General features: G+C 45.5%; 1 protein-coding gene across 1 annotated transcript; it reads right to left on the reverse strand.

The window, feature by feature from the left end:
* Window positions 1–7,702: 7,702 nt before the first annotated feature.
* On the reverse strand, window positions 7,703–9,747 carry LOC123125746 (transcription initiation factor IIA subunit 1). Its single transcript, XM_044546211.1, has one exon. The coding sequence runs from the start codon at window positions 9,681–9,683 to the stop codon at window positions 8,805–8,807; it is 879 nt and encodes a 292-aa protein (XP_044402146.1). The 5' UTR covers window positions 9,684–9,747; the 3' UTR covers window positions 7,703–8,804.
* Between the last annotated feature and the right edge of the window lie 9,273 nt (window positions 9,748–19,020).

A 19,020-nucleotide genomic window follows, 5' to 3' on the forward strand; every position in this document is an offset into this window, starting at 1 on the left:
CTTCATATGTGGGTGTTGGAGAGATGTTGGTGCAAATGTCTCCATGCTCAACTCCTATCGCCGCCTTGGTTGAAGGGATAGTCCCATGCTCAATCTCCTCATCCATAACGCCTCCAAAGATGAATGCCACAGGATGTGGCAAAACATCACTCTCCTCCGAAACCAAAGATAAAGTCTCATGTGCGGTCTCGTAGCTTGACTCGGAGTATGAGTCCAATATGGGCGTCGTCTTCATGTTGTTGAAGAGGTTCGTGCTCGTCGCCGTGGTCGAAGGGGATGGCCCTTGCTCGACCTTCTTGTCGCTGTCTTGTTGTAGGAGGTCCATATGATGTGGCACCTCGTAGCTCGTCTGCATGACCGAAGGGAATTTCCCATGCTTGACCATCGTCCTTGAGAGGCTTCCGAAGAATGAAGTGTCGCCCTCGCTCGTAGGTGGTCGCCTCGTTGTTGAAGATGTCGATGTAGGCGAACTCGTGGGAAGTAGGCGAAGATGCCATATGTCCAAAGGCGAATATGCCTTCATAGCACTTGGCGAAGATGCCGAAGTGGTTGTTGTAGCCGTAGCTCAGTCTTGGTCGTGCTTGTATCGTGGTCTTCTCTTGTGCTCATGAAGTTTGGACTTGGCGTGAAGTAGGGCTTGTTGGGACTTGTACATTTGCGCTTGGCGAGCATCTTCATGATGATGTTGTCGTTGTCGTACTTGAGCTCGTAGTAGATGTCGTTCGTCGTCGTCGTGCACATGATGCTTGGAGGTGACTTGCCCTTCATGACGATGTGGATCACAAACGTGATGGTGGTCGCCATGGAGATGTGGACGTGGATGACTTGCGCTTGTATCGCTTCGGCGCTCCGAAGATGGTCGACTTGCTCGCCATCGCCTTGAGGACGACGAAGGGGAAGAACGTTTGGCCAACAAAGTCCGAATCTCCTCCATCCTTGCATCTTCCTCCTTCTTTTGTGCGGAAAGCTTGTTGTCGAAGTAGTCTCTTGTATGTGCTTCGGAGTGTCGTATGTCGATGGCGAGGTTGTCGATGCGCTCTCGCAATCTTGATTGTGCCTTGCATTTGTCATTGTAGATCGAAGATTGACGGTTCGGTGATGTAGTTGTTCGCGCCGTCGTTGTTGTCTAAGACCGGAGATGAAATGCCTTGCCTATCCATCGCAAGACTCGAGCAAATATGAGGGGAGAAAGAGAAGAACTATACCAAATGTACCTTGACCGATGTTGAAGATGGATCAATGATCACTCAATGATGTAACAAGGAAATAGCACAATTGGTACCGATCTTGTCAATTTCTCACACCTACACAAGTAAGGCTTATGGTGGAGCTCGGTGAGGATAGTGGCACAAAAATTTGATGCAAAATGTTAGCAAGAGTCAATAATGTTGAAAGAGATTCACAAATTCGCAAGCGAAACAAGTAGACCAATAGCAATATGTGGCACACGGAAACACACACACGGATAGATAAATGGGGTCGTGCAACCAAGGAATGAGCACAAAATGTGGAATCCACGGAAAACGCTCGTGTTGCACAACTCAAGAGCTAGCACGATTTCTCTATAGGCGGATACGACACTTGTGCACAACCTATAAGATGCAAAATGGATAAACTTTCTATCCCAAGTATGCTATATATGCATGGTTCCCGGTGTTTGATCCAAGATGATCGGATATGGCAATCTTGCAATGTGGTATGATGCTATTGCTATTGCTTACAAGCTTCTTTGCTCTCTCTTTTTGCTTAAAAGCTTATTTTTTTTGTATGGCCACTTTGCGAAATGTACAAACCAAGATAGCAATTGTGTATATGTGGGAACAATCTTGTGACAAAAGAGATGATATGATGATAACAATATGATATGGTATGTATGCAATGGGAGGTGTAGATCACTAATGTGCACAAGTAACGTTGCCGGCAATACTCAAATGGCTAGTCTCGATAGGCAAGTGACGCAAAATGGGCTAGGGGTTATCAATGCAATTGCAAGGGGAATATACAATGATGTCGTCGAGGTTACCGTCCTTATGTACGATGACGACCTCGTGGCGATGATGAGTGGCGGTGTTCTCGATGTTGAACCGTTCCTAATTAGCCGAAACACCTTAGGAAACGGAAAAACCGCAAACTCAAAATCTCAAATGTCAAATGTCAAATGGTGGTAGCAGGAATGCGGTGGTGGTTTTGCGGAAGCTTAATGGGATTGCGGAAATGCAATGATGGGTTTTGGAGTATGCAATGCGGGAGTGGAGGGTTATTGGGTTATGTGAGTCGGAGTTGAAGGTCACCGTCCCTAAGTAGCCGAAACACCTTAGGAGACACAACTCACAACTCAAACAAAATTGGGTTAAGTTGGGGTGGCGGAAGTGTATGGTGGGCAAGCCTATGCGGAAGTTATGGTGGTTGTTGATGAAGAAGCAATGGCCCCTACGTAGCCGAAACACCTTAGGAGACTCGAATCACTACTCAAGCAACCACTAATGCTATGGGGAACAAAATGGGTTAGGTTGCGGAAGTCGGTGGTGGTTATGCGGAAGTTATGGTGGAGACCCTAGGCAAAGATGCCAAAGTTCCAAAAATTTGATGGAGTCAAATGATGATGGTAGTATTTTTGTGTTATGAGGGATGTCAATAGCTTCAAAACGAGCTAAAGAACGTCAAAAACGGACTCCAGATGAATTAGTTATGGTCAAAACGGTGAAACACCGAAGGCTGAAATGCCAGGGGCCGGACATCCGGGGCACGGGCCGGATTTCCGGGACCTGATGTCCAGTACCGCGCGCGAAAATGCGCTCCAGGAGCCGGATGTCGGGGGGGGGGGGGGCAGATGTCCGGGGCCACGGGCCGGATGTCCGGGCTCCAAGTCTGAGGATGAACTCGAGGAACTCGATTTTGAGGGCGGAAATTGATGATTTTGGGGGCAAAATTGCGGAGGTTTCGTGGATGGAAAGTGGGGAAAATTGGGGGAAAGCTAGATCCACTAGTAACAAAGCAAATCCATGGATCAAATCCAACAAAACTTCATCACACCAACAAATCACAAAAAAAATCTAGGGGGCTATTTTTGTGGGGAATTTTCGAATTAGGGACAAAATCAACAAAACAAGGCTAGAAAACAAAGAGGGGAGGCTCCGAAATCGTGATCAACGTGGCTCTGATACCAAGATGATGTAGGGTGGAACCCTATACGGCCGATCTTTCACGAAAGGAGCGGATCCCAACTAAGAACACGAGGGAAAACACGAGAGAATCACTCAAACCAACAAGAACGATCACACATGTGCTAGATTCTCGAAACACGAGAGGAGATACAAGATCCACGATCAACAAATGATGATACAAAGGTAACCGGTTCTTCTCCGTGAGGAGGTCTTGATGGGGCCACCCAAGAGGGGGTCTTGAATCCAAGGTGGATCTTCTCCGTAGAGGGGTCGCAGTCTCTCTCAAAGAGCAGATCCGTATGGATGAGCAAAGCTCTATCTCACATATGAGCTAAACCAATGCTGACCCTAACTATAGATGGGGTAAGTGAGAGAGAGGATGCATGGGCCCTTGGCCCGTTCACTGTACGCAGACAGGCGCCGGATGTTCGGGCTGGGGGCCGGATGTCCAGGCCTTGGCCGGATGTCCGAGCCGATTTTTGCCCGAACAGATGCTCTCTGGATAGGCGGGGTCGGATATCCGGGTGAAGGGGCCGGATGTCCGGGGCTTCGGGAGTAGCCGGATGTCCGGGGCATGGGGACGGATGTCCGGGCTGTCGGGGGCGCTTCCGGAGCTCTTTGAGTAGGTGGAGGCCGGATGTCCGGGCCTTGGCCGGATGTCCAACCGCTGTAGCAGCTGGCCCTTCTTCCTTCTTCCGTCTTTGCTTCCGCTCGCTCTGCACAGACGCGTCAGAAGCAATTATGCGAATCCCAAGTCATGAACCAACGACATCGATTTCAGGACCAGCTGAGCACGGGCACCGAATTGCTGCATCCTGAAAGCCCTTTCCCCACCTTGCATTCATAACTCACACTCGCTATCCCTCAAAAAAAAAAACTCACACTCGCTAGCTCTAGAATGTCATATTAATATGACCTAAACAAGCAACATGTGGTATCTGAAACATCTCACACCAGCCATGAGTGCATGCCTATATGTGCTCCATTCCCTTCGCTAACTATTTTCCTCTTATGATTCAGCACTTGTAGGGATATGATGGCTAAGAACTTGTATGCATATAGTTGAAAAATAAAAAACTCTACCAGGAAGCGAAGCAGTGACAAGCATTTGCTACCAACTGGCAATCAACACACTCAAAGGAACACACTGCATTATAAACTAACTATCTAGATTTCAGGAATGCAAGGCATTGGCAAAGCTTCTCCGGGCGAGAGCCCTGCAGAATAGAGTCTCACGCGGGAACATCGTGCACCAGCCACCGGCACGCTAGGTGGAGCAGCCTGACTGCTCGTTTTCTTTGACATAGTTGTTTTTTTGCGGGGCAAAAAAATGATTTTAGGTTTGTGCCTATCAATTTTTCTTCCTCAAATGACTTTGGTGAACTAAAGGGTTAATTATGAAATCTTGCCTAGAAATAACCACCAAAACCTTGTTTTTTTTTCAGGTAAAACTTGCAATAAAAAAAGGTCATTAAAATCGCCAACCGCCAACTGGACTGCACTTGGGGAGCCAAAGCCCAGCCAAGGTGATGATTCTACCTTTTGTTCGAGCGTAATCATCTAAACAATTGCTAACCTTATTATGAGAACGAAAAATATGACTCTTTCACTCCGTGCTCTTGCTTTCGAGGCTCACCACCTAACACTGGCCACCTCTCCTCCCTTCCCACAGCGGTCATCTTCTCTCTTCCCCACAACCGCCACCTCCTACCTCTCCTTCCTCCCTTTCCCTTGCTGCTGCCAGATACAAGTGGTCGGGCTATGTCCCGACACTAGTTGATGAAGGCGGCCGTGGGGAGATCTCTTCTCCAGTAGCCTCCGATGGCGAGATGCGATCTACAACCGTCGACTTGAGGCAGAGGGTATGGTTGTGCAGCCATGGCGGTGCTGTTTCTGGAAGGCGTTGCTACTGGAGAATTTTTTCTTTCTCTTTGCGATGTCAAAAAATGATTGGTGCGGATGGTCGTTGTTGTTGTTCATCGATCGTTGTTTTGTAGCTACTCCCTCCGTTCTATACTAGTTGTCGCTGATTGTACTAATCAGCGGCAACTAATATGAAACGGAGGGAGTAATATTTAATATGAGCGTACATCATAATGACTGAAAATCATATTTTTTATAAAAAAGGGTATGAAGTAATAATCATGAGAAGAAAAGCCATTACAAAGTTGAGGAGCGAAGAGACAAACGGTTTGCTATCTAGTGGCAATCAACACACTCAGAAGGACTGCTCAACTACCCAGAGTTTTAGGAACGCGAGGCATCGGCAAGGCTTCTCCAAGAACATACTATCCTGATGGGCTCGGTTGAGAATGCACATTTCAGGGGATCTCACACAGTCAGGAGTCAGCCTCGGGATTCAGGTCTTCTAGCTTCTGCTAGCGCTGAAGACATCAAGACCTACTTGTGCCAGAAGTCTTGCACACCACCGCAGCCAGACCTTCGTGTCATTCTTCCCCTCCTTCTTTCCCTGCTACAAAATACAATCCATTAGCATATCTGAAAAATCACATTAATCGGCTCACACGGCCAAATGTGCTGAAAACACGCAAGGTTCCTCGCTTTCCAAATCCCACAAATGACACATGAAAGTATAACGTGAAAGAATGGATGAAGCGTATACCTCTGGCAGGGACGCGTTGCATGTTATATAGGCAAAGAGGTTTACAAGATCTTGGCAGTTCGGTTGTGTTGGATTGATCCTCAAGAAAAGGCTATACAGAGAGATGAGGATAAATCCTAACAACCACAACTACCTGATTACAATATGCACGCAACACGCTAACCTACCGGGCGTATATGCGGTTTATAATCATACCGCATATACATGTTACAATATATTCTAACATAACGGACATAAGATTCTTCTGCCTGCCATTTTATCCCCCAACTCAAAGTCAGTGTGCAATCTTCAGCGTTTTCAAAGTGCTAATGAAAACCAAAGCACAGCTGGGAGCTGGCTACGTTCCAACAGGATCACGTCGAAATTGAAGGGAATTGTAACCAACAACAAACACTAGGCGGAGCAGCCGGACACGTTGGCGAAGATGAGGTTGTTTGGTCTTTTCCAAGTAATTTTGTCGTATTAGTGGCAGAAGTGAAACATCAAGTTGCCTTGACAAATGACTTTTACTTTGTGCAATGTCAAATTTTCTTGGACAAGTGACTTTTGGGAACTAGGAGGTTCCGTAGGAAATCTCACCTAGAAATAACTACTAAAACTAAGTAGGTTACATTTCCCAACCGCCGAAATCATTGATTAACTATAGATCGATACTCCATTTTTTTGCGAAATAGATTGATACTCCATCGACGATGAAGAACACATCAAGTTTTTAATAAAAGCACAAAAATCTTAGAGGTCAAGAATATCAACTACATAACATTGACCATGAATATCCCGAACCATGAAAGCCCCTTCTCACACCTTGCATTCATGACCCACACCAGCTCTAGCATGTCATATTAATATGACCTAAATAAGCAACACGTGATATCTGTAGCATCTCACACCAGCCATGAGAGCATGCCCATATGTACTCCATTCCCTTCACTAACTATTTTCCTCTTATCATTCAACACTTCTAGGGATATGAGGGATAATAACTTGTATGCATATAGTTGAAAATAAGAAATGCTAGATAGGAAGCTAAGAAGCGAAGCAGTGACAAGCATTGCTGCCTATTGGCAGTCAACACACTCAAAAATACCGCACCATACTCTAAACTAACTATCTAGATTTTAGTAAATGGCATGATTTACCTGCTGGCGTTGAGATTCATCTGACAACACATAAGATTAAGTTTCTAGTTCTGCGTTTTTCAGTAAATGGTGTGATTCCCACTCTTCTTTTGGCACTGTCACTCGAGTTAGATGTCAAGTATCACAAGAGGTGTCAGAGTCAGATCATTTCGACGACCTCATGCTCTGGACGCACCGGATGAAGAAACCGGCGCACAAGCAGGCCGCCTCCTCGTGGCGTTCCTACTTCGTATCACGATTACACGTGCTTATGTAATTCACCTTTGTAATCAGGCAAACGTTGGGTTAACAAACTGTTGTCTGAATTCCCATGGTGCTCTGCTTTGTTAACTGAAGAATGCATGCAGAGTTCACTTCTCACACGAGTCAAGTTCAGAGAGTTGAAAGCTCTGCTTAGTTTCAGAAAAAAACATTTTAGCCAACGTATATGCAAACATCAAATGAATCCCTGAATGTAGACAATGTATATATTTATCAGCCAATATTCAGTCCTTTGGCTGATTTTTCATTTAGTTAGTTGTCACTGTCTATTCCCATGAACCTATCATCAGTACTGAAAGTTCTGGAATGGGTAGTTGGGTACAGTCGGTACCGACTAATTGTTTTCATGCCGTTTGAGTGTCTTAACACAATCATTTTTTACTAAGCATGCCCAAGTACGTTAAGAATGAGAAAATTCTGAAACAAAATACGGTGCAACTTTTGTGTTCAAGTGTGTATTGATTAGAAAAGATGCCCACCAAGAACCGTAAACAGACAGCATAAAGATAACTTTGTCGGGATTAGTAATATTTTTCCTTTCAGTTTTTAGCTAACCACATATGCGAAAATACAACAATGCACTGCAATGATGCCTTCTTTTTTCAGCAGGAGGGTTGTGGATCCTATGGGGCACATGTCATTTAGCAATTGTTACGAGCCCAACTACGATCCTGATGACGGTCTGTCGAAAGAGAGAGCTATGAGGAGAGCACCGCGTCAAGTGACGAAGTAGTGATCATGATTTTCTTCTCTTTGGTGTCTCTTTTTCTTTTCCTTTTTCCTTTTGTTTGTTCAGTTTTAGGTTTCAGTAATTTTCATTATTTTTCATTTTGTTCCTTTGTCATTTATATTTTCACCAACGGAACTTGATTTTTTCCCCAGTTTTCAGGATTATTTCAGTTATCTTTCTTCAGTCATCAGTTTCTTCAGTCATGTCAGTTGTTTCAGTGGTAGTTGTCACTTCAGCTTTGGGCAATAGTTGCACACTATTGATCTCACTCTGGTAGTTTATTCCGGGGTGTCGTTCTTGACTCTTTCCTTCTCCTTTTATTTCCTTTCAAGTCATCTTTCTCCAGTCTTTAGTAAATGTTTTTCAACCACCTTTGAGTCTCGTTTATTCAGTCCTCTTCTCTATCTATCTTCAGGTTTTTCAGTGCTCAGTTCTTGTAAGGTTTTCAGTCATTTTTCTGTCTATCATTGGTCATTCAGCTCTCAGATTCGTAGGACAAAATCAAATCAAGACACATGACAGCACATCATAGGACAAAAATTCGACTTAACCCTTCTCCTTTTCCCTTTTCTCTGTACAACTCTGCAGCCACTACTTTTTTCTTGATGATTTTTATGAGATAACATCGTCCCACCAGTTTAAGTGACCATCTCAAGAAAATGTCCACAATCGTACCAACTGTAGCATTTTTACAGTGACATGAGTTATGGTCAACAAACCAACTGGTGGGTGAAGCAAGCCTCAATCAACAGGAAAACAGGACACACGTTCATAGTGCCAAACTCGCCACAACTCCAGTACTCTTGTCACCTTCCCTTCCTTATCCTTGTGTTAAAGACAGTACATACAACAGGCACCTAAAACATCATCTTTGCCATGAATGAAATTCAAAACTCAAACTCTCCTGAAGCCTTGTTGAATAGAACATCTCTGCCGTTCAGATGCATGATTCCACCCTTCAAAGTGCACCTCCAGCGATTCTTTGTCCTTGTTATTTTGTCAAACTGTGCAAGGACAAGGTGCTGCGTGTCATCAAAGTCATCATCAATGTCGTCATCGTCGTCGTCGTCATCTTCATTGAGAGGAGGTTCATCATCATCAACACCACCCGCAACCTGGTCTGCACATCCATCCTGTTGTGGCACAAATGAAGCAGCTGAAGGATATTCATCCCTCTTCCGTTTTCCAGAAGACATCATGAGAAAATCCTTAGTCGTCAGTGGCTGGGGTTGCATCATCATCCGGATCTCCTCATCATGAGCAAAAGCAAGGTTCACATCAAGCCCCAGTGGTCTCTGATTCATCCAGGGCGATGGGGGTTGCATGAAAGGGCTCGGGCGGCCAGTTTCCGGATCAGCCCCATTCATCATCCCCATCCCGTTTCTCATGTCACCGATCGGCGATGGGGCATAGTCCCACCGCCCCGTATCAATCCCAGCTGGAAGTGGCGTCTGGATCGGGGTCTGCTGCGGCGTCGGTGGGAAGAGCATGTCGGCGGTTGGGGTGGTGTACTCCTCGGACGTGGCCTCGTAGGGCACGTTGAGGTCGTGCACCGGTGGAGTCGCGCCGCCAGCGGACGCTCCGGCGGGGGGAGCCCTGTTGCGGTCGATGTTCCCTGAGATTGCGCCACAGTGCATCAACTTCGTCTCCCAGAGAGCCTGGAGCTCGTTGAGGACGGCATCGCCAACGCCGTCGGTGTCGAAGTCCTTACGAACCTTGGCGACGACGTCGTCGATCACGGAGATGTACAAGTTGCCGCTGGCCATGGCGTCGGCGGTGGATGTTCCTAGGGTTAGGTAGCGTCGGCGAGGGGGGCTGCGCGCAGGTCGATCGAGAGAGGGGAACGGGGAGGAGAAGGCGGACGGGGTGGGATATATATAGACGCAACTCCACTTGGTAATCATACTTCTGACCGGACTAGAACCCAGGTAACGATCCACGGCGGTATGGTTCGATCTGGGCCCAAGGCTAACCACTCTAATCTTCAGTTGGAGCCTCCAATTGGGCCAAAAAAGCCCAGTTTTCTTGGACACCTCTATAAAAGACTTTTTTTAGGGTAAATGTTTGCTATTGGTGGCCCGGGCGGACTCTATAAAAGACTTAAAAACTAATGTTTCGACCTTATTTTAAATATCTGAACAAAAATACAACAAAATTTTCATCTGGCGAGCCATAAAAATGCCAAAACGGCATAAAAACAGTAACATATTTTTGTATCCCATGACTATATTGCACTCATTTACTAAAAAATGTCATGATTTTTATGACAAATGAAAATTCCAAAACAAACCCCAATCGAGTTGAACAAACTATTTAACGATTTGCCATGATGGTATTTTATACAATGCCAAGTTTTACAACAATTTGAGTTCTTAAAAAAAGGGCATGGCATGGCAATTTTCCTGAATTCCCATGGCAAAAAAATATGTTCGGAAAATTGACATGTAAAAAATAGAATGAACAATAGAAACAAAAAAATTGCTATGGTAGAATCATATTCAAAATGCCATGGTATATTAATCAATTTCCATGTTTTGTAAGAAAATTTTGCCGTATATGCAAAAATAACACAAATTTTATGAAAAATAAAGGTTCCATGGAAGATACATACTAAAAATTGCTCTGGTATTTTTAAAAGGAATTGGCTTGCGTTGTTTGGAAATTTCCATGAGAAAAATAGAATGAACAGTTCAAGCACAAAATATGAACAAAAATATCTATGGCGGGCTCATATCAAAATTTGCCATGGTATTTTAATTAAATATTCCATGTTTATTATGATAAAATTTTCGTTTATGTAAAGTAAACACAAATTATGAAGAAAATTGCCATCGCAGATGCATGTTAAAATTTGCCATGGTGTTTCTATTATAATTATCATGCTTTGTATAAAAGTTTTTGCCATGTATGCATTCATATAGTGAAAAAAAATGCCATGACACATAAATCACATTTGCCATGGTTCAATACGAAAAATATTTTTTTCCATTGTTGTAAAAAGAAAAAGAATTTGCCAAGATCCATAAACTACATTTCAAAGATGCCATGGTAAAAAAAATCTGGAGTAACAATAAGCACGAAATCTACAATTATATGTTTTCTAAAAAGATTGTAGTACTATAATAATGCGAGTATGTGGACAAGTGTTTCCAGATCCATGTCTATACGGACTTCCAACGAGGGCTTGTATCGGTCCGCAAGACGGGCCATACGTGTTTTCTCCCACAAACTCGAGACAAACGTGGGGCTTTGCGGATGACCGGACCACTGCCACGCCTGCTTCTGACCGCCCTGGCCTACCCAAACCCCCATTCGCTCCTACCGCGCTTTTCCCACGTGTCGCACCGCATTCATGTCGGCGAGAATACAGCTGCCGGCATTGATGCCCGCGATCTGATCGGATGGGAGAGTGCCGCAGAGGATGCGATTTCTCACTACCAGCATTGAAGCGATGCGCCGGCCGAGAGAGCACCGCATGCTGCTCGTCCGGCTGAACACGCCTCCTCGCCACATTCAAATGGCCGCAGACTGCCCGCCTTCCTCCATTAAAACCCGTGCGTGTGCCGAGAAACCTACTCCCACGTCCGTTCACGAGCCGCTCGTCATTTAACACAATGCCGGTTGGCTTCGCCACACTCCGCTCCCATCTCCTCCTTGCACACCATTTTCTCCACAAGCTCCAGGGCATACGGCAAGCAGGGAGCCGAGTTCTCCGGCATAAAAGCTGGTTGGGTAGCCTGTCGAGCCCGCCGGATACGAGCCAAACAACTCTCTGCTCCGCCTCCGTCGATGGTCCAGGCGGCTGCACGCCAGCTCACGGGGGCAGAAGATCCAAGCCAATGCGTCGTTCCGCAACTCGCCGCTCCAAGCCAGCTCGCTCAAAATTTGCCATGGTATTTTAATTAAAAATCTCATGTCTTTTATGAGAATTTTTTGCGTATTTAAAGTAAACACGAATTATGAATAAAATTGCCATCGCAGATGCATGTTGAAATTTGCTATTGTGTTTTTATTATAATTAGCATACTTTGTATTAAATAAATTGCCATGTATGCACTCATATAGTAAAAAAAATGCCATGACACATAAATTACATTTGCCATGCGCCATGAATTTAAATTGCCATGGTTCAATACGAAAAATATTTTTCCCACTGTAGTAAAAAGAAAAGAAATTTGCCAAAATCCATAAACTACATTTAAAAAATGCCATGGCGCAAGAAGATCTGGAGTAACTATAAGCACGAGCTCTACAATTATATGTTTTCTAAAAAGATTGTAGTACTACAATAATGCGGGTATGTGGACAAGTGTTTGGAGATCCTCGTGTATACGGACATCCAACGCCGGCCTGTATCGGTCCGCAGGACGGTCCGGATGTGTTTTCTCCCGCAAACCGGTGACAAACGTGGGGGCTTTGCGGGCGTCCGGACCATCGCCACGCCCGTTTCTGACCGCCCGGGCCTACCCGAACCCCCCATCTGCCCCTCCCGCGCTTTCCATCCCACGCGCCGTGCCGCTTGCCGCGCCGCATTCATGCCGGCTCAGGGCATGTAGCGGCCGACATGGATGCACGCGTTTTGACCGTACGGGAGGGTGGCGCAGACGGATGCGATCTCTCACTGCCGGCAATGAAGCGACGCGCCGGCTAAGAGAGTGTCGCCCGCTGCTCGCCCGACTGAACACGCCTCCTCGCCACATTCAAACGACCGCAGACTGCCTGCCTTCCTCCATTAAAATCCGCGCGTGTACCGAGGAACCTACTCCCACTATTTAAATGATGCCAGACACCGAGCAAAAAACGCACCACACTCCGCTCCCATCTCCTCCTTGCACGCCATTTTCTTCGCAAGCTCCATGGCATCCGGCGAGCAGGAAGCCAAATTCTCCGGCATACAAGCTGGCTGGGTGGCCCGTCGAGCCCGATACGAGCCAGGTAACTCTCTGCTCCGTCTCTGTCAATGGTCCAGACGGCTGCATGCCAACTCGCGGAGGCAGAAGATCCAAGTTGGACGTCGTTCAGCAACTCGCCCCTTGAAGCCAGCTCGCCAAGGAGTGGCATGTGGCTCCAGGCCGACAAGCGGTGGACCACGGCGGCACAGGCATCGTGCTTGTTGTGAACGACGAGTGGTGTGTCACACCGCTCCTCCAGCACGTTCGCGCTCGCCACCATCATCGAGGAGAAGTAGAGCACGGGAGGCCGCCGTCGCTTCGGTCCCATGAAGGCCACCGCCGAGGCGACGCCGGCGTACACAACTGGTGTCTTGCCCAGTTCAGCACAGACCGTCGTTGACCCCCGCCTAGGCTTCACGGATGTAGAGCCCCCAATCCCCTCCGGCTGAAGCATCCCCTTTGCCACTCCGATGAGTGGTGCAGCCAGACAGAGGGAAGATACGGGGGAAGAATATACCTATGGGGCTCACGGCGATCCGGCGAGCGGGCTGCCGGACATGGGGAAGACAACGGAATCCGCCGCGGCCAGCCGTAGACTAGTGTAGTGTATCCGTGTCATGGGAGTGCAGCTCTGCGCAGCCAGACATGCACATAGTTTTAGCTATTTAAGTTAAAATATGTCCAAAATATAATGAATTTCGTTCGGTTTATATGAAATCCGCTTTGTTTGCATGAGTGTCATCCGATTGTTGAAAAAGTGTTTGAAATGTATGCGGGCGGCGTTAAATGGCGGCCTTCCGCATCCGTGTCCGTGGACGGATGCGGGAGAAAATTTGCGGGTTGCCGTTGAAGATGCCCTATGGCTACCACCATATCGCCGCTTTTGCTAATATAAGCCACCAACTACACGTACGCATTGTACTACCCCCATCATTTTAAAGTTATTTGCTCAATTTGCTTCTTCCCCCTCCCTTTCTCTCCCTTTATATATCTTCCACATAGAGGCCGATCATTTGGTAGAAACAAGTTACAAGGATACAGGAACTATGCGTAGGATGTATTCATGATCATGCATATGTTACATATAGGCTCAATTATATACACCGGAGGTAACCACGAAAAGTTTTGAGAATAGGAGGCATCGGAATAAATTGATTGAGTTTGACTGTACAAAGTAAGCAATTATACATGCACATTCTAACATTCGGGTTGGGTGGTACTATATGGTTGCATAAATAACTGTTGAGAGATATCTAATCAATATCGTTTTTGTTCTTCTTTATTTAAGTCTGCAAGGCTAGCTATATCTTCATGTAACGGGCAAAGAAGGCAAGGAAAAGAACGCCAAATTAGCTGAGTTGGCTCGAGAGAGGTGGCAACCCATGCCGCATGCAGTCAGCAAACCTTGGAGAGAGGTTGACCTGGTTCAGTTGTCGTCCGGCCAAACGCGTGATAGGCCGGCAAGCCATCTCCCTCAGCCGTCATGTGACTTTACTGTCTTGGAGCGCTAAGCTTTACACACTGTTGTACGAATAGCTCGCTGTATTCCTCCCGCCCTTATTGCTTCACATGTGGAGCCTGTCGTGCATTTTGGTGCCATTTAATTGGATCGAACTTCAGGCGAGGTCTTCCCCAGCGACGCGGGCTTAGGGAAAAGTAGACTTATCGTTGTTAGGGAAAGAAGCTTGACGATGTTGCAACGGAATTTTGTTTTCATCATGGTTCCATGCATATTCCTTCTACGACATCTAAACGAGTAACTACATGTCGAGTCGGTGGCTAAGAAGATGCGTATCAGCATGGATGGTGGTGTAACCTTCGAGACATAAGGGCGGCCATAAGAAGGTGCGTGTCAGCATTGAGTGACGGTTTAACCTTCGAAACAATCATTTGTCGTTTTAGGATGTATGGTTGTAATAAGATCTTATATTATGAGACGGAGAGAGTATTTTTTTAATTGATACTTTCACCATCTATAATTATTGTGTTAGAGTACGTAATGGGCCTAATGGGTCTGGGCTGGCGGTATAACCTGTTAGTCTTAGGGTTAATTAAAGATAAGGGTCGCTTGCTTGGGGGTCAAGTAAATCTCTTTATATAAGGGGAGGGAGATGTATCAATCTAATCAAGTAGGAATTAAGAAGGAAATACCTTCCCTCTCTTGCCCGGCCGTGGGCAAAAAGGCGCCCGGTTGGCCCTCCCGCGCCCTCCTTCTAGCAGCGCCATAACACATTGTGTCTTTGTCTTTCTTCGATGATGCAATTTGTTATCCAGGTGTTGCGTGTGAACTGTTTTCGATTAGATCACAGTGATGCAATGTTTTGAGTTAATCTTCTTTGCTATTAATGAAAGAGTGACTCACAAGAAAGTTCATGCATTTCTCATTCTATTTGTTATTTGCATGTAGCTTATCTACGCGTTGGCAGTAGTGGGATGTGAAAACGAAATTCTACAAGCAAGAGATTTTAGTAAATTATTTGAGTACCTATCACTTAAAAGGAAAAAAAATAAGAAAACATATTTGCTTCTTGGAGAAGATGATCTAGTCCCCAGCTTAATAAGAATATATTAATTATGGACAAAAGGGGGGAATTCAAGTCATGACTTCCTAGATTTTTAACTTCTTTTGTTTCTTTGGCAAGAGTCTCTCGTTCTAATTTGATTAGGTTTCTAGATGGCTAATATATAACCGATTGGATGTGACAAAGTTGCTAATTTTTTTTGGATCCTAGTTTTTCCCATCAATATTTGAAGTTATCATACTTCGTGATTAGCCCTAACACAAAAACATGACGACTTGACAATATTTTTTGGAGGGGATCGGCAGGTCCGATAACATTGGTGCTTGTGCATCCCCCATTCTGGAGGCGCTCCTTGGAAGGCGGACATAGTTTTCCAGAGAACTACAAGCTGTCATTTACTAGTTGGATTATTTGTCGCATTGGATAGTTCCATTGATGTTGAAGTCATTTTTCTTCTCATAATCACACTTTTTTTTGTCTCTTCATGCACTTCGCTTGTACTAATTATGGTATTCATCATCAAGATTCAATAACCGGGATATGATATCTAGATTCTTCCTATTCCAAGAAAAATAAATATATGCATAATACAGAAGGAAACAAATACCAAATTAACTGCTCTTATGTGCCTGTCTTGCTCACGTCAATCTGTATGTATTGCACGTTCTCTCAAATTCAGAAAAAAAAGGAGTTGTGACTCATTGCTTTCGCATTCACCTTCCTCATGTGCCTATGCCACTCGGTCAGTTCGGCTATCATTTATACATCTACTACAAAAAAACCTTAATCTCACCATATACGTGTAATTGACTGTTTATGTATTCAGTTTGTTGTATGCAATAGGAGACAATTAAGAAAAGAGATAATGAGTTACGGATGCAAAGACGATGCTGATGTTATTGTTGGTTTTGGTAGTTAAAAAACATTGTCCATCAAAATGAGATTAGAGGGCATCGGGAGGTAGTCTCTTAGCCAACATATCAGATCTCTAACTTGTCACCCTGATGTTTGCACAACATTGAGTCTTCCTAGTTTTCCGGGTTGTGAAATTTTCGCACCATATCTTCTCTCGCCAACTTTCTGCTCCCAACTTTCAATGCTTGTGAATTATAGCTTTCTGTTGTCTTCAGTGCAACTTACTATTCAGGTCTGTTCTTCTTCATTGGTCAACACAAGGGCCATGCATGTTAGCATTGCAACACTAATGACAATGCATTGGTATGGTGTAGGCCTGGTTGGATGCAGAAAAGGGACTGCAGGAGGAGGAGCAGAGATTGCGGGCTGAAGACCGGTGCATCATCGAGAAACAGAACAAGGAATTGTAGACACTAAAAGAGATGGTTGCACATCTTTATGCCGTGAGCGGCAAAACTGTGCCAATATCACCAACGCATCCTGCAGATGATACTAGCTTGGACATGGTGAGTTGTCTTCTAACTTATTCAATCGCCATCCTCGTTCTTACCATTCATCTTATTGTCTCATGTGCTTACAGGTCATTCCGTCAATTGGGTCGAACAATGTGCCGGTACCTGCACCCGGAGTTGGGCAAGCAAGCACAATGACTACTCTAGATGTTCCCACTTCGAACACCAAAACCATGTAAGCTCCTAGTTATGTGATGAACATTGTGCTTTCCTATGCATTCACTTGTGCTTTTCTGAACTTTCTATGCTTGAGAACATTGTGTATTCTTGAGAGTATTGCGTTTGTGTGCTTGAGACATTGTGTTTGTGTATTTGAGATCATAGTTTGTTATGTATGTTGTGGAATGGTGTTTGGCTATAACGTGGCAATGTTTGAGTCATTTGGGAAGTGATGTTGGTGCTATATATATGTGGAATATTATTTGTTGTAGGGCTAATAAAAAAACAAATATGAAAACAACACCCAATAGATGCTTTCCCGACTGCAGAACTCGGCTAAACAATTTTACCGAGTGCAAAACTCGGTAATAAGGTCAGGTGGCGCTTCCTCGTGTCTCGGTGGTGTCTTTGCCGACATGTGAGCAAAGCATCTCGACAAAGAAGGGAACCATGAATTAGGCTGGACGTACCTTTGCCAAGCAAAGCTCTCGGCGACGGTGAAGGACTTAGCAAAACGTTTGCTGATATGTGTTAAACGTACCCGGTAAACAGTTCTAACCTTTGTCATGCGCCCATATATGAATCTCGGCGAAGATGGCAAGCACGCATCAGCCGCCCATACGAGACAATTTGCCGAGCACAAGGATAACAATCTCGACACATATTAGATCTCAGCAAAAGTCCTATGGCACGTGACGGTCGCTTGTGCTTCGGATTTTGCTGAGTCTTATCCATCAGGTCTTGGCGAAGTCGATGTCTCGGCAAACAAGGACGCCTCGAGCCTTGCTCCTAGGTGTCTAAGTTCGTTGAGTCCCTGCGGTAGGTGCTCGACAAAGGTTCTGGCCATGTGGCAACCGCCATCTCCATCGTGCCCCTCAAATGCCTTTTTTGTGCCAAGTACCCCACCTAGAGCTCGGCAAATCGGCAAATGGTTTACCGAGTCCCCGAGGACGGCTCTAGGCTAAGTGCGATTTGCCTGAAGTGTTCGGGTCGAATACCCTTAGTCGAGAACAACACTCGGCAAAGTCTCTGCCGATTGGGAAACGGCTATCGCCGAGTTTTCCAGGCACTCGGGAAACTCGGAAATTCCAGTAGTGTCAGTTTGACGGATGTAAGGCTATTGATGGTCCTTGATGTGTGTGCGTGTTGCACTGCCTTACTCTGCTCCATGTGTGGTCCCCGTGATTAATTTGAGCGTTAATTGGAATTAATGGAACAAGGGCCTTCCTGCAGAGAAACAATCTACAATATGGTATGGTTATAATTAATGACCTAGCTATACTTACTTGCGAATGGGAATCCATTCAAAATGTAGTATTCTTGGTTCCCACAAGACTAGTTAAGCTAGGCACCACCGATCACCATACAACAAGTCTTAGTATTACTACATGTACATACATGTATGGTACTGCCCCCTCATATGCCGTCATTGCGGTCCTCTCTCGATATATATCTTTGACGACCGATTGCCAAAAACAAGTTACAAGAAGGGAGCTTTGTGATGCTAGTGTTCAGGGCTTGTACTAACTTGATCAGTACAGAATGAAGAGTATTGAGAATGGCAGGCGTCGGGATGAAGTAGGCTCGGACCCGGGGACGAGCAGCCCATGCGACGAAACACGACTCCCAATTTGCAGGGGCCCCAATTTTGGAGCACTTCAGTTCCGCTAGGCCTAGTTCAGCCAAGCTAGGGACGAACCCATAGAGGCCCAGCCTGGATCACTGGACACCGGCTCGAAGCCACCAATGGGACATGCGCATGTCCCGTCTACAAGCTCATGTGGCTAGCGACGCAGCCACACATTCACGCCAAGGCACGAAAGATTCGTGTGTCATGTGTGCTTGCAGCTTGATGCCTTCTGGCCTCCTCCCATGTTGATTCTTCACATCATCATCCTCACTTGGGCCGCCCACCCAACCATCACGGCGTGTGGTGTTGTAGTCCACTCGCCAAGATTGCCATAGAAAACATGCACAAAAAAGCAAGTGGTCAATCTTTCTCAATTGTGTGCTTCTCTTCCTTTTTAACTTGCTTCCAGAGGCCCAAAGTGTACGGCCAGGGTTTCAAGCTTAAGTGTTAAAATAGAGAACTTGAGTAATATG

Source organism: Triticum aestivum, chromosome 5D, assembly GCF_018294505.1.
Source record: "Triticum aestivum cultivar Chinese Spring chromosome 5D, IWGSC CS RefSeq v2.1, whole genome shotgun sequence".
Taxonomy (NCBI): Eukaryota; Viridiplantae; Streptophyta; class Magnoliopsida; order Poales; family Poaceae; genus Triticum; species Triticum aestivum.